The sequence below is a fragment of the Thermobia domestica genome, chromosome 3 (assembly GCF_964235325.1).
Source record: "Thermobia domestica chromosome 3, izTheDome1.hap1.1, whole genome shotgun sequence".
Lineage (NCBI taxonomy): Eukaryota > Metazoa > Arthropoda > Insecta > Zygentoma > Lepismatidae > Thermobia > Thermobia domestica.
Window position 1 is genome coordinate 106,089,565 of NC_137456.1, and position 26,564 is coordinate 106,116,128.

The following is a 26,564-nucleotide window of genomic DNA, read 5'->3' on the forward strand; positions in this document are numbered from 1 at the left end:
CAAGATCGATTACTACTCACCTATATGAAACGGGGGGACATCTACCTGGCCATAGTATTTCCGTGTTCCCAATGTTCATTCTATGATTAAGATCTCTTGCATTACCTGAATATCCAGACTCCAGATGCTAGCAGAAATGTCACTGAGCTAAAGTTTCTACATAACTTAGTCAATGGAAACTGAAGGTCTACTTCAAGAATTATTCCTTCACATTCCTATCCGTGTAGCACCAAATACCCACCTTTCCCGCCCTACTGTCGATTATTCAAAGGTCCTTCTTTCACAGAGCACCCAATTTATATGATCAGATAACAATTGACGTGGACATTTTTTTTAAAAAGCTACTCAGCTGACAGAATAATTACACAGATTCAAAATAGCTCAAAATGAATTCAGAAACTTCATCTTTGCCGTGACCATCTTTTGTTTTATATTTACATATTTACAATGGACATCAAAATGGTTTACATAACAATAAAACTTTAATTTCCTGTTGCCCTGTGGTTATATTAGTGAACTATATATATATATATATATATAATAATTGGCTTATAGATTACTTATTAGTATCATAGAAAGAGGCATTGGGAGTAAGTTCTATTTTATTTAATGCTTAAAAAATGGTATCAATGTGATGATGTGGTGAAAATGTCAGGGCTGACAAGGCTTCACTTGGTTTGCGCATGGGGACGAAGGACATAATGGAGGCGGAGACATGTTTCTAGAATATAAAATATTCTAAGCCGCCCCTGGATTTTCGAAATGTCTTCCGTAAGCTGTTTATCATTGTATGTGTATTAACAATATTTTTAAAACAATAATATATAAATATGGTAATTGGAAATAAAATAATAATATATTTTATTGTTATTTTATTTACAATTACTTATTCCCTTTTGTTTGCAAATTTGCAAGTCTGATTTGCAAATTTAAAGCTATCAATAAAATTTATTAATTGATTATTCACAGAAGAATAAGAACCGAAAGACAAATTATTATGTATCACAGTAATTCTATGATTTCCCGATACTGGAAAGAAATTCCATTTCGTGCTGTTAGATGGCAGGATACAATTGATAAGCTATTTTCCACAGCAGAAATAGTGCCTAGTGCTGGCCTCTCTGGAGTTTGTCCTGCACGAATAGAACGATCGCAAAGTGCAGCCATTTTGTTCTACCGCAGTGAATGGTGGGTGAAACAGTGAGTTCATGGGTAATTTCCCAAGATTCTATAGTTCATCTCTGCTCAGCTGAGCATTATATTGGGTGTACCTGATAGAAGAGCACTTTAGAAATTAGAGAAAATGTTTTTATGTGTATATGTTAGTGGATTATTTAATAAATGGTGTCGAATTGATTGTGCTACGTCGACGCCTGTAACATTAAGTTTGCAGGTCTCAACATGGCGAAATATGTTATTACAATTCCGTAAATTTCGTAGATTACGTGCATATAAGGTATAAAATCTGTGTTTACAGAGTATCACATTAAATTTGTCATTGCAGTGCATTTTAAATGGTCCTAAGTTTAATATTTTTAGTTAAAATTCGTTGTGTAAATCGTACGCACAAAGTATGTTGAACATCCGTTTGTAGAAGAATAGAAAGTTTCCCGATAAATATTAATTTCCGGAAGGTTATGTTGTGAATACGAACTGTAAATATTATTAGATACAAAACTACGGTGTATGAATTGAACTCGTAAAATAAGGTTTTAAATGACCAGAAAGGTTAATTGGAGAAAGCAATGTGTGTATTCACATCTGCCTTCACAGTATGCTACGATAGCGTACATTTATTTAGAGAGAAGCTATGTTATCTTAATTCAATTAACGTACTATGTGGTGGTCAACATTGTGCCTGTGGGTTATCTGTAGGTACTAACGTTCCTCCTACTCAATTCCGCCAGTTCTCTCATCGTCATTCACTTGCTGTAATTATCTAAAGGGCACAATCGTAGAACGTTAAACTGAAGACTGAAGTTAAAACTGGAAGGACAGGTTACGTTAGGTGACTCAGTAATGGCGAACTGACACTTTTTTTTTCCTTGTACTTAGCTTCCATGGAACATGAGTTTCCGTAAATTATTATCATTTTGGCTCCCATATGCGGAACCGAACACAGTTAAACACACTTCCATTCAGATTTACAGTAGGTCATCAAATTAAGAACAGAAAAAGCGCTTCGCTTTTCTTTAAATGATTACTTGCAGATGTTCATGGCAAAATGCATACCAACAAGTAGTTTTCTTGCACGTTAGTTTGCATGCATGCTATCAATCTATACAGATCTTTTGGGTGGTACATAAAAATGTCAAGAAATCATTTCAAGGAAGTAAAGCACTGGTTGATGCGTTTTTTTGCCATAAATCCGGTAAGGTTCTAGAACACAGGTCCCCCCCCCCTTTCCTATTTAGCTGTAGTAATGACCGAAAACAACGTGCCCTGCGGGGCTCTAATCCGCCTTCACTCGCAAACGCTCGTTCGGCAATAACATGTGAATTAAATATTGAACTCGGTAAATGTTAACAGACGGGGTCCACAAGTACGTAAATTACGGGAGAAGTGGAAGATACCAATACTTCGACCTAACATAAACTAACCTAATATTAACAGAAATATGCGAAATTCTATCATTTTTTTCGGAAATTATGCTCTACTCCTACACTAATATTATCTAACATAAACTAACCTATTCTAATGTGCACGAAAACTCTCGAAATTGTAACTTTTTTAGAAAAAAAATAGTTGGATCTCACATTGTCCTTAAACTTTGATAGAGAAAGGAACCAACCTAGCTACTAACCTATATGAGGAACCTATGTTCTAGAACATTCCTCATAAATCCTCCTCGTCAGGGCGGGATGGTGCTGGTGGGCCCAGTAGAAAAGAGTTCCGTTGAGAGCAGGCGATAGGCATATACAAAAAGAAAGAAAACACGTGCTAGATAGCCACTACAAGAGAGAATTGTATCTAATCAGGGCAAGGAGAAACTAGTGACCCCAGTGCGGGAGTGCGTCCGTATGCAGCAGACGTGAAGCTACATTGTGTATACGCAAAAATGATTATTTTTGCAAAAATTACAGGCCAGCCTGTGCTACAAGCAGTAATCGCAGTTCACACTGTTTCTTCGTTATGCAGGAAATAAACTGCGATAGTACGAGTTCTGGAATAGTTTTGGAACTGGGGGCCAATACAAAGTTAACGTAACCTACCTGAAACAACAAAGACTACAGAAAATATACTAAGAAAGTAAGAAATTTTAACTTTAAAAAAAATCCTCCCCCCCCCCAATCCAAAAATATGCCGTGTTTCCTATGGCAGTTATAACATTTCATAGTAGTAACCCTGGACTTGTAAACATGAAATACAGCTTCTCTACATTGTACACGTCGGTAGAAATTATCTAATAATATTCCTCTTTCATATATAATCACGCATTTTAACCCCAAAATTATCATTTTATGACGGGCTACCGTAAATTCAATGCAGAACTTCGAAGCTCCTGCTGTAATAAATCATACAGATATTGATAAAGATTGGCAGCAAGTATATGTTTTTTGAGTACCGTACAGATCATTCGCTCCTTTCAGAATTGTGCTAATTCTACTGGCGCTTTTATATTTTTTTCGTCCCATCCTAATACAGATTTGCAACATGAGTTCACAATGATAATGACTACTGTATTCCTAAAAAGAGATACATGTAACTTTTTTATACAACCAGCATCGCCGTAAGAGTATAGATGAAGTGATTCACGAGGAGGAAAATGATAATTGCTTGTTCATTGAAGTTAGCATCTCTTTTTGGGATCAAGACTATATGAGACGTGGACCTACAGTTTAAAGTAGAATCCAAAACACTGTAAGGCGTGCAAATTTTAATACTCTTCCACCGAAAATTGAACCCGTGGCCAGGCCCGCAACTAGGGTTTCTGTCACCCGGGGCAAACACACAATTCGGCGCCCCCCCCCCCCCCCCCAGGTTTAGTCGAAAAGTATCACTTACTTATGGATTGCAACTGTAAATAACATTCTTAATGAAACCAGTTATATCGATTTTTAAGTACTTTAATCAAACTTACTTTAACCACAAGAATATATTACATTCGTTGTGTGCTCACAAGTTTTAAGAATAATTTTGTACATACATTTTGTTTTAATGTTGTATGAAGAAATCAAAACAAAATGAACTAGAAAATATCTGCCACATTATACAGTTATTAATTGAAATAACACATTTAGTTTTAATAACCCGAAGAATAATTATGAACATACGCTTTCATATTAAAATAAGAAACTAATACAAAATAAACTAGAAAATATCTAGTACATCATAAAGTTATAATTGAAATAACATTTAGTTCTAATAAACCCAAAAATAATTTTGCACATAAGCTTTCATTTAAAAATATAAAAACAATACAAAATAAACTTGAAAATATCTGGTATATTATAAATAGAGCAACCCAAAAGCATAAAAAGCATAATAGCAATTTAGACATATGGTTGGTACCTTGAACATGGGTGTGGTTGTCTAAGGGTCCAGAAGAAACTAATTTTAAAGAATAATAAAGCATAATTTTAGAAAATAAAGCATAATTTAAAATATATAGCATAATTCTTGGAAATTCTACTTAACTGTAAGTTTAACATATACTATATTAATATTTTTTAAAAAAATATTTATAATGCAAAATCATTGAGAACATAACAATGCAACAATGAAAAGCTTATTTTTATTTCTGTAAATTTTTCGGTGTAATCCTTTGATGTGGAGAAAAGAAGAAAACTTTCCATCAACAATGAAGCACAAAAGAACTCCACACTATATTGTTATGTGTACCTCTCGAACATGAGCACTTTCTGTACTTTTTGTGCACACCTTTCTGTATATATGCACCTCTAAGGTGCACATAAGTGATAGAAAAAACTGATTCGAGCAAAGCATATCTCTTTACAGTGCATTAACTAGAAAGTTCATTAAATATGAAAGAAATTGCTTCATAAAATATTAATAAATAGATCAAGATATTTAGATTATTTAATGTATAGTAAATATTATACATTATACACGATTAATGTAAAACAATGATTGAAATTAACAATAAAGCATAATAAAGCATAAGTTGGACTGATAGATAACAATTCAAAATGCCTCGAAAAGCTCTCAAGCAAAACTAATAGATAAAACTTCATACATCCTTCACTCGCAAAATCCCTTGGTAGGCGTACAAGAAACAATTAAATACACCGAGGCGTGTAACTTATCTTTTCCGCCACAAAACTGCCCTCTAGCTTAAAAACATTATAGCAATTACGTAACATTACAGGGGCGCGTCTGAGCTAAACTCTTCAACCACCAGCAAGCAACAAAAATCGGTAACTTTTCGCCCCCGCCCCTATTGATAACAGCGTTTTAAACTTCAGAGCTGTTCTCAATGGAATTATAGAGCTTCTTCGTGGCTAAGCGGTTAGCGTACGCGCCTTTGGTGTGGGAGACCCGGGTTCGATTCCTGGCGGGAGCTCATATGGTTCGGATTCCACGTTAATCAGTAGGTCCACGTCTCATATAGCCTTGCTGCTGAAAGGGACGTTAAACTTAAAATCAACTCAACTCAATGGAATTATATAGACAAACAGCTCCTTGTGGTAGGAAAAGGAAAGGGGGGCGGATTCTCTGTGGTCGCCCAAGGGAACAAATGCATGCAATATTAGGTTTTTAATGTATGACATTACACCTATTTAGATGAGACTCTCTCTCTCTCTCTCTCTCTAAAAGAGGTCCCATGGAAAAGGCCAAGTAAATTTTTGATTTCTTTTAACCTCTAGAATAAGTTTCTCAAGGGAAAGGGTGCGATTTTTAAAACAATTGATATACTATCTTCTTTCTGGCGCCCCCTTCAACCACGCGCCCGGGGCACGTGCCCCCTCTGCCCCCCCTTAGTTGCGGCCCTGCCCGTGGCTATGTGCAACAAAGGTGTACGCTAGCCACTAGACCAGGAGGAAGAAAATAATACTAACATAGTGCTAATACCATAAAATTTAATTCTATTAGTAATAGCACTTTACTAAGTATACTAAACTTTCATATGAGAGAATTTGTTACGCAGTGTGGAAGAAGGCGAAAACTAACGTACAATGTGCCATGAATAAATAGACTAAGTATGGAGTTTGTGTGCAACTTGTATCCCGTTAGCATAGAGTTTGTGTGCAACTTGTATCCCGTAAACTTGCTTTGTACTGATACTTATTTCCTTCCTTAGGATGATAATCGTGTGTATTTACAGTGTATACATTCACAAGTTGCTGGCAAAACTACCCAAAGTTTGTATTGTGAAATAATTTTGTAATAATGAGATTAGCCGTGGTATTTTCATGAAGTTGGATAGTTCTTTACCTTTATATTAACCTTGTGCTTTTCTGTCCATCATACCATATATTTTTGAGTCATAGGCTACCCCCTTCCCCCATATTTTTATCAAAGGATTTTACAAAATGCATGTACTGGTATAGTTTCAGAATTTATTACAGAAGTACACTATAAATCAAATCAGGTACAGACTTCCTTTAATTTTCCTTAGTGGAAAGGTCCGCTGAACGCTCAATGCTAAACTGGTAGGTGAGAAAGACGTTAAAGTTAAGAGCTTAATGGAAGCTGGTGGTTCTGTTCGGTAAAGCAAAACTTCTATGTCGCAAAAACAAGACGACTATATTTTTAAGCACAAAATTGCGGCAAACTTCGTCTTGGATTGAGAAATATGTGGTATAAAATTTCACACGTTTTTATATCACGTATAAAATTTCAAACGTGCCGAACCAAGTTTTTGTTTCCTCAAATAAAAACAATTGGTTTAACCCCAATAATAATAATAATAATAATTTAAAAGCAAAAGTGCCACAAATCGTATCAACTTCATGCTGTGTTTTCACATATCTCAAGTGGTCTAGGTCTCTTCTCATACATTACGAACACAGAAAATCTGAATATAAGTGATTTATTGAAATCAAAAACTATTTTCTCTATATGTACGAATCGTTGAGAGCCAAAGTAATTCGTATCTTTATGTACTTATTTTATTGATATGCAAATTAAGTCACGGTATTTCGGTCTCAGTAACTAACTTGAACTAAATTAGACCTTCTGTACTCTGTAGTCTTTTGAAATTATCATTTCTTTTAATAATGAATGTAAACAGTGATTTCGCTTACACAGTTATATCTTGTTGTCCTCCTGAAGTGACTTCTAAAATGTCAAGTATGCAAGATTAGTACAACGTATTTCTATTAGGTGTCCTCTGTGGATGAGTCGGTAGGCGCATTGCCTTTGTATTCAAGGGGTTCCGAGTTTAAGTCCATTTCGAGGACAATTTATCTCAGGTGCAAACCAAGTAGCGATTCGAATCCCACTTCAAACTGTAGGCCCCGTCCTTCGTAGCCCCGCTGTTCCGTACGGAGGTTAAAACCAAACAGACTTAACGTATTTCTATCCATTTGTAAACTAAATAAATAAACATACAAAGAAGCTGGTTTAATTTCCCCCCGCCCCCCGCAAAAAAAAAAAAAAACTTTCTTTAACATGGTTTTTGCGAACCCTATAAAATTTCCTCTCTAATTCGTACTTCCTGCAGCATAGAACAGAAAGTTTTATTACATCCTCTTTTAATTGTACTAACAAATTTGAACCATAACATGACACACACTTTTTGCCGATACCTAGTCAATCTGCACCTAATAAATACTGTACTATACGTATTCAGTGAGAACTTTTGCCAAGTAATTTTCGTCATTGTACGGTATTGACCTAAGCACTACCTGCAACTTTAATTCTTTTTTTTTTTTTTTTTTTTTTTTTTTTTTTTTTTTTTTTTTTTTTTTTTTTTTTCACAAAGGAAAGACTCCTACTAATATTTGCCCAATTTGTATCCCAGTTTTTAAAATAATAACTACTTTCTCTGTTTAATTTATTTTTGTAAAATATATTTATTTATAAAATATTTTAATGTGTTTTACCTACGTCTTAAGAAGTAAGTTTTGGATGGTTTCGGTAATTCATCTCGTCCCAAAGAATACAAAGTTTGTCATAACTGTAATTGCACCCCCTCCCCCTTTCATTCTTGATAATCGATGATGTCAATGAAAATCGATGTGTTCCTTATAAATTGTAGGGGCGAGATTGGTCTGCTTCGATATGTCTTCACAGGATGAGGCTTGGGTTTGTAATCTAACTAGGACAGTAAATACCTTATGTGATAAACTTCCAGTATTAAAACAATTTTTAAAATAGTACTATGCCCGACGTCTCAGACAAAATGCAAGAATCTAATTCTTGATCCGTATAGTATTGGAAACTTATCAATATATTGTTTTTAAGTTTTAAAAAGAGTGGATCAGTTTAGGAAAGTAGTTTAAAGTTTATTTATCAGCAGTTTATTTTGTATTACCCATTAACACATATAATACTAACAAGTATTGTTGTCTACATATATGGGAAAAGTAAATAATAATATCCTGATTCCCTTATTTTTTATTCATTTGTTCAATATTTTAAAAAAAAATAATCCCGGTTTTATTAGTCGGCTGATGCTCAACTGATAAGCTACCATTAAATAATCTACTCTTTGTCATTCGATCTCGATGAGGTTAACCTATTATTTAGTGAATTGACGTATCCAGCAAGAAGCAGATGCGTAATTATACGTACACTGTTTTTGTCTAGAAATGTGGGAGTCTTATACATGTCTCTAAGGACAGATTTTGTACAAAATTTTAATTGTTTGGTTTTTAGGCATGAGTAAATTAATAAAATGAAATGTCTAGTTTTATTTTGGCAGGTGGTACACGGATATACCCTTTAGGCTAAGGAAGACGATCATTAAGGAAAATGAATGATTGTGAACCAATTGGCGTCATATAATGTGGGGGAAGTGAGAGAACTCCAAAGAAGCCCACGAACACGATATAGTTAATCACAAACTCACGTGGCCTGGGATCAAATCAGGGAACTCTTGCACTGAACTCTCTACTACTGATCTACTGTGCATGCTCGAATAAATAAATAAATAAATAGTGGAACCACGGAGAAGTGATATAGGAAGAGTGAAAAGATATACGACTGCATCAGGATTCGAACCCATATATTTAGTTTACCGTGTTGATTCGTTAACCCCTAGACTACCCACTCGCTTCCCGAACAGCCATACATTCATCCATTTTTGAGGTCGGTACTCAGCCAATCAGTGGAATAATGTATGTTTGTTTATGAAATGGACTGGGGTAGTCAAGTGGTTAACGCATCGGCTCAGTAAGGTGGGGATTCGAGTTCGAATCCAGGTCCATCCGTGCATTTTTTCACTCTTTGTATACTAAATTTGCCCCCATACAGGAATTGGTGTGGTATTAAATCTGTTATTTTTCAACATTAAACAGTATGGCTACTAGGTAAAGAAAGGATAAGCTGGTACAGAATTCACATTTATTTTCAAGCAACACATTTCCTCACCTTTTATCTATTCTTTGGCGTTTCTTGTTTTCGAAGTTTTAGACAAGAGTTATAAATTTCCTGTTCAGTTGAGTTGATTTTAACGTCCCTTTCAGCAACGAGGCTATATGAGACGAGACCTACTGATTAACGTGGAATCCGAACCACGTGAGCTCCCACCGGGAATCGAACCAGGTCTCCCACGCCAAAGGCGCGTGCGCTAACCGCTTAGCCACGAGAGAGCTCGAAATTCCCTGTTTGTATGATATTCGTAGGTCAATGCGATGCATAAACATTGTCAAGTTCCATGTGTAGCACATTTCTTTGGAGCCCACCGCAAACAATTATGCTTAAAGTACTGAAAGAAGTACGTTATACTTGTGGCCGTGGCTGTAATATGGCCGTTACGATTTAGAAAGACGGATGATAGTGAACGATGGAAGAATTCTGTAACGAATCTAATGAGAAACATTTTAGAAAATCAACTGGTATTGTGCAGTCACGACAAGCTCAATTTCTTGTATCGAACCAGTAACTTTTTACACGAAATTAGCGCATTGGTTGAACCGCCACTCTTCCCAATAATAATAATAATGTTAAGAGAAAAGAAAAATGTTCTAGTTTTATATCCCACGGTTATACCCTGCATGCTAAAGAAGTGGAATAAGAGGAAGCAAGTCTGTACAACTTGACATTCTACACTTGAAGCAAAATTGCAGAAAGAAGACATATTCTGAATTAATTGCTGTTTGTTAAGCTGTAATACTTGGTTTTTCCTTTATAATGCAACTAAACTTAGATAACTTGGTTTAAATTTTAGGTCTCAAAGAGAGAAAAAAATTTTGTATCCCATCATTTACAGTTCGTTTTATTGGTAAATAAACATAAGCTCTCCGGACCAAAAAAAAAAAAAAAGTACAGACTTTATTGCCCAATAAGCCGCTACATCATCCGGGCGCGGATTACAGCGTTGATTTTCTGTGACATGCTGTCGGTGTGAAAGAGGATGACGTTCAAGTCCAGTTTGGCTCATTCCTCGAACAACTGGTCCCGCAGACCGGACAACGTGAGAGGATGTTGATGTTTCCTCTTCATGGCCCGTTCCATGTCTCAAATTTTCTCCATAACGCTGAGATCAGGCGAAGTCGCGGGCCAAGTGAGATAGGGGATCCACCTCATGTTCACCAAACCATTCCCGCACAATCCTGGTTCTGTTAACGTTGCAGTTGTCTTGTTAGTGGGTTTGTGGTATGTGACGATCTCGCAGAAACTGGACAAATGATAACGCCTTATTATTCAGTATGGACACGTAATCCACAGCTTTCTTGCAGTTGAGCATCTCTATCAAGGGACCCACAACCAGCATTCGAAATTCACACCCACAACATAACTACCATCTCCCTTCTGTACAGCTCTATGCACACACAGCCTTGTAGGCTTTTCTGGCCTACTTCATCACCCTGGAGCGGCCGTCACTGGAATAGAGACAGAACCAAGATTCGTCGCCATTGATCTCTAGTCCAGTGGCAATGATCCCACATCCACGACAGATTATTTTTGTTCTATATGGCATTCAGCCTGGAACGCGACTGAATATACTTACACCATGCAGTTCTCGTCGCAGTTCACTCAGAGACTTGAGTGGATCGTGCATTATACTCCTGCAGCAGTTCCTGCTATATTTGGAACCGTTTAGAGGTCGCGCTCAGACATGATAGGTTTCCTGTCACTATTGCTCCTAGAGGATTGATTTCTGCCAGACGTCCTCCACTCTGCATGGGTAGTATTGAGCATGGATTCGAACACGCCAACTAACTGTGCCACCTTGCGCAGGATATGCCCATGTTCACACCCAAAGATGGTGGTTCCCTTTTGCCATTCGGTCACATCCCTTCGTCGCTCCATGGTGCAACCTGTAATGAAATGATACCTCATAAGCATACATGTCTTACCACTCGCGTACTGTCACAAATAACACAATACTCACATTCGCGATATCTACAAGGATATTGCTATGCCAGGCCATTTTCCACAATGTCCTGGAATGGCCACACTTTGTAATATTTTGTCCGGGGTGCTTATATAAATAAATGTAAAAAAAAAAAAAAAAAAAATCAAGTACTAAGTTTCCAGTAATTGTTGTAAAATGGATATTTTTTTTCTATCTTTACTGTAGAGCGATGGCTGGTTTAACAGACCCAGAAGATCCAACAGCAGATCAACAAGCTACAGATGGTGAGTTATTGGATATGCATCATGAATGTTAGTGCTATTATTTTTGCTTAACGTATTGCAGTTAAATAAAAGTCACAGTAGGCCTAAATAATAAAACTAGAACAATCCCTCATCAAAAAGTATCCGTGTACGTTTATGAAACTACTTGTGAATAAAAACAAATGTATAAATATAACTCCAAACTAAATGTAGAAGATTGGTTTAAGGAACGTATAAGAATTCTAAAATTAACACACTGGTTTCATCTAAACATTTATTTGATAACAAACCAAACTTACGTCTTCGTAAATAAATGTTACACATAGAGAACAATGCTTACTACATTAGAATCAGTATTGCAACTTTACGCACAGCTAAGGCAACGTAAATAAATCTTGTTGTCTACCATAGACGACGAAATTCCACATATTAGGAACTCCAGAATATAGTACCTCGCAACACTTAGCACACGCAAGTGCTTCTACTAGATTTTATAAAGTAGGCAGCCACAGCCTGTAAGTACGAAGAGAAGTAGGTCTACTTTTTTTCGTCATTTTTTAATGGATCTTATCTTTTATGTACATCCTTACATCTTATTTTCTATGTACAATCTCCTTAAGAAGAAACTAGGCACCTACTTCTCTTTTTTAGATGTAATATTCTTACATATAAGTTTGAAAATGTTATATTTTTTGTTTTTAATGAAATTATCCTAATTTGCGAAACAAGATTCCTATTTGTTTGATATAGTGTTATCTATGGTTATAGGGCTTTTCAAAGATAGTTGAGTGACTTCGTTGTTAAAACAAGACTATATACAATAATTGTGTTCATAGATTAACACCCTAAACCTTTCGCATTGCGTTTTAGTTAATGCGATAACTTAAAATACAAAGTGTTTCAAAAGGTTTTACATTTGATGAGTATCTAAGGTGTGAACAGTCTTAGTGTCTTGAATTTTTGTTATTCACTCGAACAGTTTTAATATTATCCGACACTTTCTTCGGAGCCATTTAAAAATTACTAAACTGGATACATTTTAGAGCTGCTCCATTCCTCTAGAATATTCGTGAGAAAAGAAATACAGCCTCACTCCTCAAACACTATAGAAGCTTATTATTGTTATTATTATTATTATTATTATTTTAACGTATGCTGTACAGTTAATAGTATTTATCACTAATTTTAGATTTTTACTTTTCATATTAGTAAAATAGTAATGTTGAACATTTTAACTCCAGATAACTGTTGATTGTTTCCACTGCTTAAACGAAACTTCTTAGAAAAGGTATGATGCACAAATTAAATGTTAAATACTGAGTTTGAAAAGTTTATCTTGGGCGTGGAAATTGGAATGAATTTCTAGATAACTCAGGAACCTTGAGAATGTGTTCAGTTTAGCAATTTTTAGACTTCACCGAAGAAGATGTCAGAGAACACTGAAACTGTTTGAGTGAATTACAAAAGTTCGAGGTACAAGGTAAGACCGTTCATATTTAAGTTCTAGCACGTCCTATAGCACGTCCATCAGTAAACAAAGAGAGGGATAAGGTCATACTGTGAATATAGATTGACCATAAGGGTTTCTAAGTAACACTAATTATGTATTTCGTGTGCAACCCGTGTGTTATACCGATATCTGAGGAAATAGCATCGAACATCATCTTAGTTTGTACTATACATATTTGTCAAGGTACGTTTTTGTAACGGCTAGTCATACGTTCAGTCTCTTTTTAATATTTCCCTCAAATCTTTGTTTTCGTTCCTTCGGTATCACGTACATCAGTTCTGGATGTCACTGAAGTTTACCGTGTGGCCTATCATGAAAGTTCGTAAGTTCGTGAGTATTCTGTTTCTCTGTTTCGGTACCTTCATATCATTTAAATAGCTTTACAGAGTTAATGTTAAAGTGAAAGTAATTGCACGCTATGGTAATTAGTTTATTGAAGACTTATTAACTTCAATTTTAAGTATTCCATGTGTGTTTTAACTTTTGTTATTATGTGTTTCAAATGCGCTGACTGCGTTTATAATCAGAATCCTACTAATTTGAGGAATTGTACAGTGTTGTTGAATAATTTTATTACTTTTTATAATTTTACACTTCAATATGTAACAATCAAATATTGTTGCAGTCCCCTGTTTAATTTAGATTTATAGCATTAACAGTTTATTATAATAAAATATTTCCGAATATCGATTAATTTTAAACCTTCCTCTCTATTCAGTGTACTATCATGTAATTTTATTTTCATTGCTTCTCATAATCTTTTATAACCATGATTGAATCTGTATACAGGGTGTTTCAAAACAACACCGACAATGTTTGGGAGGTGATTCCTGACACCAAGATAAGACAAAAAGTATAGACCAACCTCGGTGCACAAATGCTTCCTTTCGGAGTTATAGGCTGCCGGAAACATGAAAAAATGAACTTTAAAGATCTATAGCTCCAATACTATGAGACCTACCATAGTCGGATCAAGACTTAGGAACTAGTATATTCTTTATCCAAATATCCATGTTTTAGAGTCCTGCGTACTTCCGCAACAGTTTTTATAGAGGTAGTTTGTGAGTACTTCAAATTATATGCCCGTAGCCAAACTGCCTATCTAAAAATCGTTGCGTGAGTACTTAGGATTCAGAAACATGGATTTTTGGATAACGTCCATATTAGTTCCTAAGTGAAGTCTTCCCCCGACTGCGGTAGATCCCATAGTTGGAGCAAGGTACCTTTAAAGTTTTTATGTTTTCGGCAGCCTGTAACTCCGAAAGGAAGCATTTATGCACCGAGATTGGTCTATACTTTTCGTATTATCTTGGTGTCAGGAATCACCTCCCAAACGTTGTCGTTGTTGTTCTGAAACACCCTGTATAATCGACACATTATCAAACAAAATATTATGCTATTCTAGTGCATGTTGTACTAATGCTGACATCTGTGGTTGATTTAATCTAATATATTTTCTATGCTCATTATATCCGGTTTTAATTGTACGTCTTGTTTGTTTAATGTATGTTGATCCACATTCACGTTTAATTTAATATAAACACATGGGGTGTCGTAACCGTTCTTGATCCTTCACGGAATGTCGTATTTGTGTAGTCTTGGAAGGTTGCATGTGAATTGTTTTCATTTCATACTTGTTTAATAGTAAATACTACTTTTTCTCTTCCGAAGTCCTATGTAAATTCTGCTTGTCAGTTTTTAGGCTTTTTGTTATTATATTTTTGATAAATAAAACATGGTACGATAAATACTAAAAATTTTCATGAAAAATATGTGCAATATACAATTGATTAACTTGTTTGTCAGCTGATGTGTTTGTATTGCTTTTCAGTGATTTCAGTGGAACATTTCAAATTGGACTCATCCGGCTCCATCGATACTCCTTTGGATGATCTCGACCATTTATCTACAGCTGCTACAGAAGATGCTCTCACCGGAGAGGATGGAAGTGACGATACAACAGGAAACATTATCTTCAATGGAACAACTACTATTAATGGGACCACAGTGACAGCAGTCACGTTAGCTGATGGAACACAAGCATTAGTAGCTCAAGAATTGCAGGACGATGAAGGTAATGAGTGACAAATGAAGCTTTCATTGTTTGACTATGTTGTAATGAGTCTTTTTCCTATATATGTATTCATTTACTAAAATTCATATATGTTGTGAAACTTGATATATTCCCGGGGACCGCGGTGGCTCAGTGGTAGAGCGTTCACCTGCGGTGCATGGGGTCTCTGGTTCGATCTCAGCTCGCGCCAAGTGAACTTTGTGGTGGACATACACTGTGTGCGAGTTTTCTCGGGATTCCCCCGTTTTCTCCCACTTTCTTCATTTCACTATTTCATTCATTTCTCATCATCGTGGTCTCCTTTAGCCTACCCGGCATAAGGATGGGACGTAAAACAAAAAAAAAAGATTTGATATATTACCGTATCAATGTATGATGTATTCCCGTATTGCATGTAATACAAATATACTATTCTACATTGGTTATAATATTATTTAGTCCGTAGTAATAGAAAAATCTCAGATTTTCTAATTTTACGACTCCCTAAACATCGTTACGCTTTGTACGTTAACACTATACAGGTTTATCTCACCCAGAGATTTTACAGATAGGTTGTAACGTGGTCACAAATAATAGTAAGTTGCAAGCACTTTTGTTTATGCGGCACCGAACAGGAAGTGGAAGAAGTAGGAAGAAGGCTTTGATTGAATAGATGAGAAAACGAACATGAAGGAACAACACAGAGAGATTAAGATCGAAATAAAGTAAACGGGAATAAAAGTAAAAATTGTAAATAATGAGATGATGCTAAAGATGTATACAAATACTAAATGGGAACCGGAGTGGCTCACTGGTGGAGCGCTTGCCTGTGGTGCGTGGTCTTTCTGTTGGACCAATACTGTGTGTATGGTTTTTTTCAGGGTTTTCCCGTTTCCTCCCATTTATTTCATTCTACCATTCATTTCATCATCACCGTCTCCTATGGTCTCGGTCTATAATCGAGGGACGTTAAATAAAATACGAAATGATTAAATTAAAAAATTACGAACAAACCAAAAACATGAATAATAATGGCATGGAAATCGAGAACTAAAGTGAAGTCGAAATACGGAAGGTGACATAAAAGCAGGCCATAAGGGAGTAGCATAAAAGTCGGACAGAGATAATGCTACTGGATACGTGGTAGGAACAAAGGAAACCCGAAATGGGAACGGAAAATGTAATACTTATCATAAAACAGATAGAACTATAGTATACGGAAAGTAACCTGGAAGGCTTTTTTTTTCTGACACTTGATCAAAAAGATATATTTGGGATATTATACTTCTGTCTATGTGATATTGTAACAATTACTCAGGATCTGATTACCAGCTTTCATTATAATAATTGCTATTTTTAAAGTTGTCCCTGTGTGAACACTGAAATGATTAGCACTTGAAAGCAACGTGAGAATTTGCAATAAAAATATTTATACGAGATATGACGCTGGGTCGAGAAAAGTTGGGGGTCAGCTGATGACATTTATTGATTGATTATCATTGCAATTTTAGTCCTAGATAATAAAAGATCCTACATATGTAATACCATTACTATTTTACAAACATGCCAGTTTCAAAATTCAAGTACAAACGTATTTCTTGCATATCACAAACAGGCCCGTATTTAGATAAGTGCTATTCTGTGCTCGAGCACAGGGCGACAGAGCTTAGGGAACGACAATTTTTTTTTTTTTCCACAATAAAGTAATATTGAAAACTAGCAACCCGCGGAAGTGCGAGAAAATATGGTAATGTGTTTAATTTGCTCTAATTACAATAGGTACTAATTAGCTAGCTTATCTGATTACTTTTAAAAAGTCACCCTCTGCCACCCCCACCCCAAAGAGGTTAGGATGAACTTGAACATAATGAAAACTAATACCGTTAAACTCAGCGACCTCGAAAACTATGAATTCAACACTAATATCTGTCGTTTTCGATTATTTTTAAAGTCCCCCCCCCCCCTTCTCCACGGAGTGGAGTATGACCTTGAAGTTGAATTGGATTAAAACTGTCACCATTCATTTCAGCGACATCAAAAACTATGAATTCATCTCTAATATTGATCGTTTTCGATTATTTTTAAAATACCCATGTTATTCTTATGGGAACTTGGCACACCATATCTCAGCTAAAGTGTGGCTCAGGGACCTGGAAATGGTCATTTGGATCGTTTCTTTGAGAGCTTTAGAACATATTAAAATTTCATGTTTATCTATTTATGGTTCTCGAGTTGAAAAGCGCTACAGACAGATACCTTATTGTATTATTAATATAGATCTTATCCTATTAAACCATTACTGACGGTGAATAATGTAAACAATTATTTTTTTCTTATCAGTTATCAGTGATACTAGTGCGGGAAGGCGGCAAATTATTTAGAGAATAGGGGCGCACAATATATAAATACGGGTCTGACCACAGTAAAGCGAATTTAATTATAATTTTCAAAATTTCAATATCACTGTCAAATAAAAATCGCCATTGCAAACAGCCAGTGTTGATTTCTAACGCAATTTTAATAGTACATTTCGAACAGAATGTTGGATTCTCCTGATTTTTTTTTTTTTTTTTTTTTTTTTTTTTTTTTTTTTTTTTTTTGCAATATTTAAATAATACACACTTTTAATAGGTTACTCGTTCCGTTTCATTTTAACTAAAATTTGCAGGCTCATTCTTTACTACACTTTATTACGTACATAGATGTATATTTGCATATATTTTTAAACTTTCTAGTTTCTCTTCCGCTTTCAAAGTAATAATAATATTAACTCTGTAATTGTGAGAAGAAAATAAAATTAACTCTTAAGTCGTCAATCTTAGAGAAGGGGCAGCAGCTTTATATACGTAACACTTTTAAACGGAATATTTTCCATAAGTAGAAGCTTTGCTTTGTATATACTTAAACACAAACAAACTATTTGCTGAGCAAAACAATATATTAACATAAAAAACTACATACGTGTTACAGTTTCGCCAACTAACATTTTGGCTGATAGTGTCTGATGAAGCCAAAATGTTAGTTGGCGAAACTGTAACACGTATGTAGTTTTTTATGTTAATATATTGTTTTGCTCAGCAAATAGTTTGTTTGTGGTTTAAACGAAGTATAGAGCGTGAAATATCATTGAAAACTCAGGTCTTAATTTGAAGAATGCACGTCTCTCTAGAAGTAAGGGGATCAAATATTCTTCTACATTCTGTCATGACCCTTTACACTGTTGACTGATATACATGATTTTCCACTTGAGCTGAAATATTCCAGTAGTTATACCTAGTTATATCATAAATACTGTCACAAAGTTTGGAGTGGCGCTGTAGGCGTCCGGAGTGGCACAGTGTGTTTGACTGTTAATGACATATATTGATATTGTACTGAGTTCTGATGGAGTGGGGAGATTGCGAAAATCGTGTAGCAGTAATTGCACTATACAAGGTCGGGAAGACAGCAGGTGAGAGTTTCAACCTCCTGAAACCCCTACAAATCAGCAAGAGATTCGTGTATCACGCCATACAGCGATACACCGAGACTGGAACGGCAGCTGACCGCGCAAGGAGTGACAGATCACGAACGGTACGAACCCCGCAGGTCCAGAAAGCAATCGCAGCAAGAATTCGAAGAAATTCTGTTCGAACAGAAAGTGTGATGGCTGCTGAGATGAACATCAGCAGAAATTCCATGTCTCGTGTGCTCAGGAGTGACCTATATCTACGGGCGTATAAGAAGCGGACTGGTCACTTTCTGACCCAAATATTAATGTCGCGGAGGGTCCTAAAATCAAAGAGACTGATGCTGCGTTAGATCAACAATCTGCACTGAAAGATTCTGTTCACTGACGAAAAGGTGTTCACAATTGAGCAGGCCTACAACGCCCAAAATGACCGTGTGTATGCCAGGTCATCTACTGCAGCTGCTGAGGCAGCTCCAAGGGTTCAAAGGGCACATCATCCTGCCTCAGTGATGGTTTGGTGGGGAGTGAGCTACTCAGGCACAATCCAGCTGCATTTTTGCGAAAAAGGTGTTAAAACATCTGCCAAGGTGTACCAGGACATAGTGCTAACACCTATAATGGAACTATTGTCTGTTACCATGTTTCCTGGAGAAAGATGGACCTTCCAGCAGGATTCCGCTCCAGGCCACAAAGCAAAAACAACCCAGGACTGGTTAGTACGAACGTCCCCGACTTCATTTCTGCCGCGGATTGGCCTTCTAGCAGCCCGGGACTACAAACTTTGGGCAGTCCTTCAGGCAAAATAGGTCTGCCATAAACAGCATCCATCTGTCGACAGTCTGAAACAATCCTTAACCCGATCAGTGAACAATTTTCCCATGGACGTGGTACGTAATGCCATTGACCAGTGGCTGGACAGACTTCGTGCCTGCATCAAGGCCAAGGGGGGACATTTCGAAAAATGATTCGTGCGTTAGGTGTACAACATATAAATGTAAAACATGACCAAAATAAATTGCCGTGGTGTTAATACTTCCTGTGTTATTCACATTCAAACTTGTAACAGTATTTATGATATAACTGTGTGTGTGTGTGAGAGAGAGGGAGAGACTTAATGTTTGTTAAAATGTCAGTCACTATTTTTACGATTTCTATTTATCTGGTTTTCAAAATCTATCTGAATAGTGCTATCATTTAGTTTTTAAACAAGGTGTTTTTTTCTTATCCGAAATGAGAATTTCAGGCATGTTCGTATTGAAATTTTGTCAAAACAGCGTCAGTCATTTTTTGCTTATCCAGCTGAAGTTTGCCATACTGTTGCGTAATGATTTTTATGGTGGCTAATATTTTGTCCACACCCTGTAGATGGCCCACAGGTGTGATTTTGCTTTTCACCACTTTTGTGAATTATCCTTAACTTTTGAGCGTGAGTGCAGCTGAAATTCCCATTCTTCGCATGGAAAGAATAGGTTTGTAAAAAGTATTTCTTCATCTTTGGTTACGCATGGGAAGGATAAATTTAAACTTAAATGGCATCGGGTAGTGTTACTATTCAGCTCAGCGACCCCAAAACCTATGAATTGCGACATTAATATTGGTCATTTTCGATTATTTTACATGTCACTCTCATCTTCCCACCTTTTAATACTCAATGCCGAGGGAAAATGAATGTGGACTTAGACAGCATCTGGAGTGTCATTATTCATCTTAGTGACCACGAAAACTATGGATTGGACACTAATATCGATCCTTTTCGGTTATTTATACATGTTCTCCTCCTCGTGGAAAATGTGTAGTATTTTAGAAGAATGGGAAATTTTAAAATTTTATGAGTTTTCATAAGGATATCATTAGTGTTCCCTCCCTCTTTATTATTCTGGAGAAGGAAAGGAAATTGATAGGAAAAACGAAATGACTTGTCATTTCATCCTCTTGAATTTAGCGTTATACTTCAAATAAACTACTATATTTTTAAATGTGTCTTCCTCTTTACTTGTGCAATATTTAATTACTTTTAACTTTTCAGTTGATACGATTGAAGGCCACGCGTTGCAGCTAGAAGATGGTAGCACAGTACTTATTCAGGAAGTTCCCAAATTTCTTGATGGGCAGGCGGTACAGTTAGAAGATGGTACAACGGCATTTCTTCATACTCCAACTAAAGGAGGTAATTATAAAGTGGAACAGTGATTTCCCTCCCTTATAGCTAGTTTAAGAGATACTGTAACTGGGTTCATAGACAAAAAATTTCTTGCATACTTTTTGTTAATAATCTCTGACCTGTTTTCATACATGAAAACAAGCTGAAGGAAAAAGTATATAACGTAGATTCGCAGTTTTGACCATTGTTTTTCTGTTCGTTGAATGAATCCAATTTCATTGGTATGTACAGTTCATTATTCGTAGCTGTATATTCATTATTCACTGTAATACATTTCGGGAAATGTACTGCTGTATATGCATTATTTAAAATCTTTAATAATGTACTGAATTTTACCAGAGGTTAGTCAGTAAAACCCTTAACATTATTTTCAATTCTATTTCTGTTAACCATAAAAGCAATACATCATAATAATAGTGGTGGTAACTTTAAAATATATGACGTACTCAGCATATGAGCATAGTCAGCCTTTCAAAAGTATGGATAGATTTCTTGTTTTACGCATTTATTATATAATGAAATAAATAAACGTTAAATAATTTATTCCATATTTCGCTTTCACATTCCTTCTGAAATTTTTTCCCAGGGATGAATTTCCAGAGCAAAATTTTGAATGTTGTCTTGTGTTTACATTGCAGTTTTATTTTTCTTCGTGTCATTAAGTAAGCATTCAGTTCGTAGTCGTATAACTCCGAATATTAAGATAATTGATGAAAAAAAAATGTAAAATTAAACTCAAGAACACGTAATAACCAATCAGAAGTACTGGGACTACGTGCTGAAATCTTGCCATTATGAAGAAAACTAAAGCTGCAATGTAAATAGAAGAGGACATTCAGATTTTTATATATATATATATATATATATATATATATATATATATATATATATATATATAAGGAAGTTCGTCCGTGGTAAAAGCTTCCAGAAAGAACACGAAAGTGATGTATTGGGTAAAATAAGCAACAAACAATGCACATAACGTTTGTCTTTATTTCAACACTTATAAAGTTGTGAGTAAATGATACAGATTCCATTGAGTTTACTATGCGGCTTCCGTTTTTCCTGATTTTTTATTCTTTTCATCTGTATTTTAATTTGCCGTTATATCTGCGAACTGCGTTCAAGGCCGGAATATTGGGAGAATATCGATACAAAAGCTTCTAAATGTACAAGTAATGAGTATGTTTAGTTTCTATTAGCATGTATAATGCTCCAGCGCAATTGGTGTGTTAAGACCCAGTTTGTTGATCCTTGATTAAAAAAGTAATAGTTTATTTGATCTAAAACCGCAAGGAATTTATAGTACATATCAGAAAGTAACAGAATAAGAATATTAGAATTATATGATTTGAAAATATATTTGGCATAGTCCAGATCAATTCAGGCAAGCAAAGAAGAAATCTTACCATGATAATCTCAAATGTTATTAAATTTAACAATGTTAAAATTCAATAGAAAGCTCTTTTTTTCAGAAACATTTCTGGCTTGAGATACAAGCCGCCGAAGATGATGACACCTCGAAAGCCATTTCTTACGTGCGAATTTTGACAAAACATTAAAATGCTCTGTGTCGGGAACCATTCAAGATATTTTGTTGCTTTTTGTTTTATTTGAAAGATAATAATGAACTAATTCAAATGATACCTTCCGTTTGGAAATGTGTCATCTTGAACAAAGCAACAAAATATCTTGAATCGTTCCAGAGATAGAGCGTTTTAATATTTGGCTGAAAATCACACGTGAGAGATGATGCCATCTTTGGTGACCTGTATGTCTGGCAAGAAACTTTTTAGATAAAATGTTCTTACTGTGTCATGAATTTTAACATCTGGTAAATTCAGTAAGATCTGAGACTATTAAAGTAACCCTCTCCCCTCCCTGTCTGTCTGAATTAATATGGACTGACGTCATTTGCTATCTGTTCACTGTCAGCTTATCTCCGGACCAGTATAATTCGACTTAAAAAAGCTACGCACATAGCTGTTTTTACATAATCGTCTGGACTGAGAGCAATTTCAAGCAAAAATTATCACAATTTTAATTGAAGTTCAACACTTACATAAACATCCGATAAAAAAAAAATAAATAAATAAAACACGCCAGTAAAAGCTTCAGCAATAAATTCTCGCCATCATCAATGTTTTTTTGTTTTTGTTTAAATCAAAACCTATGTTTCTCGGGGAACTACATTTTTGTAAGTGTTCTTCCTGTAGAAATACCGATAAACAATTGCTCTGAGATCTTGTGTTATGATCTATGATTTATTGCCATTAGTTGTAATAATACTTAAAGCAAAGAAACGACAACGAATTATAAATCTGTACACTAAACGCATCGAATTATTCTTCAGCATTTTCTCCTAAGACTGCGTGTATGTAACTATTTCCACCACTCACTTGTGAATCATTAACAAACTTTGAACATAAAATTCATGCATTTGATTTAATTATAATTTGAAATCACAATGAAGGCGCCGTGGCTCAGTGATAGAACACTTGTCTCTAGAATGTGGGTCCCTGGTTCGATTCCAGATCCCATCAAGTGAGCTTCGTGATGAAGAAACACCATTTACGTAAGTTTTCTCTGGGTTCTCCAGTTCCCTTCTACTCTGGTCACTCTGCTATTATCATCCATCTCATCATCACCGTCTCCCGTACCCTCGATGCGTAATCATAAAACGTTAAAAAATGAAACCGCAGTTTTTACCCTTATCAAGTCGCTCAGTTGTTCCATGCACAAACACATTACTCCACACAACTCAAACCGACAGGTGTATTTTTTTAATTGTTGTACCCCTTTTAACATACCAGAAACTGTTATTTAGTGTGTATTTTTACTTGTCAGTTGATTTATGTAGAACAATCACCTATCTCATATGTTGAATATCTCATGTTTTTTTAAGTAAATGTAGAGCTTGAGCTTTGCCGTTTTACACCGATAAAACATTTAAAAATAAGTCTTTCAGAATAATTTACAGTATTTGAATACTTATTTATCTATATTTCTTTCCAGAAAGTCTCCAAGCCGTTCAGTTCGAAGATGGAACAACTGCATATCTTGCACTAACAACCCCTGTAGTTGATTGCGTAAATTTGGAATCCATCTCAGGGATAAGTAATGAATCACAAGAAGGGGTAAAAGTTTCAAATACTAAGAACGTAAGCGATAAATCGTTCAAATGTCAACATGAAGGCTGTGGAAAATACTATACAACATTGCATCATTTAAAGGTTAGTGAAATTTGGCAATGCTGAAGAAGTGTAGAAATCAATTATTTCTTTACCTTAATATCCTCTAAGGAACTGGATTTTTATATATACTAATTTTGACTTGGAAATTTTCATCCAGCTTTAAGTCTTTGCACACGCTATTATCTGGGCTTTTCGTTTTGTTTGATACTTTACTTGAACCTGTATATTTTAAATATCATTCCCAGCACTTTGATCTTTCTTCTGATATACACAAGACAATTGAAAGTACTTAAGATGATGGTTATTTAGACACTTGACAAAGCAACACAATTGAACACATTGAATGTAATGTACTAACCTTTTTGTATTCGTAGTAACATGTCGGATAATTTAGTGAGTGTCCATTTTCAAGGACTACATAGACATAAATCATATTGTGCAGTAAGATCTTCCCATGATTTTATACCTTCAGCATCAGTGGAAATTTCTCGTTTGTGTAGATTTTGCTGAATTTACCGGTATTTTACAAATTACAAATTTCGGAGTGATATTACATAAAAAGAGCGTCAGCTTATTCCACACTAGGTTAATGATAAACTTGGTCACAGAGAAACAAAACTTTGTACTTTTGGTCCTTTCAATTTAATGAAATGCTAGTGCATTTAGATAGTGGGATAATCCAACATGTACTAACTAGAATTGACCATCGCAAACGAAGAAAAATTAACAGAATCAGTTCCAAATTAGGGAAATTGACGGCCAAACACCAGTTACCAACTATGGAAGTATTAGCACAAAGGATACGCTACCTAGTAATAAGGGCTACGAAAAATCCTTTATCAGGCTTAGGTGTTGTCGGCATGCCGGATAAGGATAATTTGGTTCCTATAATTGAGAACACCACGTCAACACCCAGATTAAATCCTTAGAGAGATTGAGGCCCTAGCATCAAACTGCTAACTACGGAGGTAGTATTATGAGGGTTAATAATAATAAGGGCTGCGGAAGAGCTCTTTACCAGAATAAGGTCTCAACGGTGGAAGAACCATCCATTGCTGGGTAAAGATAATTTGATTCTTCCTCACAAGAAGATCATACACATCAACGTCCAGGTTGAACCCTTAGACGTTGACTATCAATTATAGCAACTTAGTTTCTAAGAATAGTCTAAGAATCATGTTATAACATATGGTGATGATGTAAATCTGATAGGGGATGATAGGAGAGCAATAGAAAGAAATACAGAGATTTTATTAAACCCTGCAGGAATATAGGTTTAGAAGTAGATGCAGAGAAAATTAATATATATGGAGATTCGCCGGGAACTGTAAATTATAGATGTATCAAATATCAAATAATACTTACTACATAGTGGGTACTTTCAAGTATCTAGGATCAGCATTAACAAACCAAACTATATACACGAAGAAATTTAATGTCGGTTGTAAGAGAGGAATATGAAGCTTAAAATGTATAAAACGATAATCATGCCTGTTGTGCAGGGTGGATTGATTAAATCACTTGATTTTTTAAATAAAAATCCTTGATACCCATAGCAGAACATGCCGCGATCTGCGATATGATCGCACAAAATTTGCCGCGCCTGTGCAGAAAAATAGCCAAAGGAAAAAAAAAATAGCCAACAGAAAAGTATAAAAACATGCCTGCTATGTGTAGATGTCTTAAATGCACTGACGACTCGCATAAATATAGTTTGAACTGTTTTTTACGTCGCATGAAGCATATTTTTAACAATCACAAGTGTTTCTTCTGCAAGAACTGATGATTGATGTTATTTTCCCATGTTTCTACCATTTGTGCATTCAACCCTTAACCCATTTAATCCCAAATTATTTTTGTTTCAGAATTTCTTAATTCCTTCTAAACTTATTGATTCTGACCTCATTTAATATGTTTTGAGGATTTTAGTTTATATTTGTTGATTTTATTGATTTTAGTTTATCGTCCTTTTCAGCAGCGAGGCTATATGAGACGTGGTCCTACCGATTAACGTGGAATCCGAACCACATGAGCTTCCGCCAGGAATGGAACCCGGGGCTCCCACGCCAAAGGCCCGTACGCTAACCGTTTAGCCACAAAGGAGCTCAAGAGGATTTTAGTAGTAGTATATGGACTGGTAGCAGGTCCTTATTGTAAAAAACGAAATAAACCCACAACAAATAATCCACAGACAAAAATTGATAAAAATAAATTAATTGTTCCCAACAGTGGGATTAAAAGGGTTAAAAATGAGTTAGCATCATTTATTACAACTGCTAATGTGGCAGTTGAGATCGTAGCTGATAAGATTACTATGAATCGTAGAAGTCGGCGCGTGGTAGGCTTACGAGTTCAAATTTTTGACATTAAATGCCAGAATCTTTATCACTGCATTTATTTAGAACATAATTTTGTGGAAGATTTCACAGGGATTTGTTTAGTAAAGAGTATTTTGGCCACGTGTAACAGATTTGGATTTGACCATCAGTACCTGAGAAATAACT

The 26,564-nt window shown here is 35.6% G+C and overlaps 1 protein-coding gene across 1 annotated transcript in view; it reads left to right on the forward strand.

Annotated features, from left to right (window-relative positions):
* The first annotated feature begins 1,056 nt into the window (after positions 1–1,056).
* LOC145680639 (uncharacterized) overlaps positions 1,057–26,564 on the forward strand; it is a 52,107-nt gene continuing 26,599 nt past the window's right edge. Inside the window, exons 1-5 of the mRNA XM_081751337.1 lie at positions 1,057–1,200; positions 11,654–11,712; positions 15,033–15,275; positions 20,732–20,872; positions 23,882–24,099. Coding sequence (XP_081607463.1) covers positions 11,658–11,712; positions 15,033–15,275; positions 20,732–20,872; positions 23,882–24,099 — 657 coding nt within the window. The 5' untranslated portion in view covers positions 1,057–1,200; positions 11,654–11,657. The remainder of the gene's footprint in view (positions 1,201–11,653; positions 11,713–15,032; positions 15,276–20,731; positions 20,873–23,881; positions 24,100–26,564) is intronic.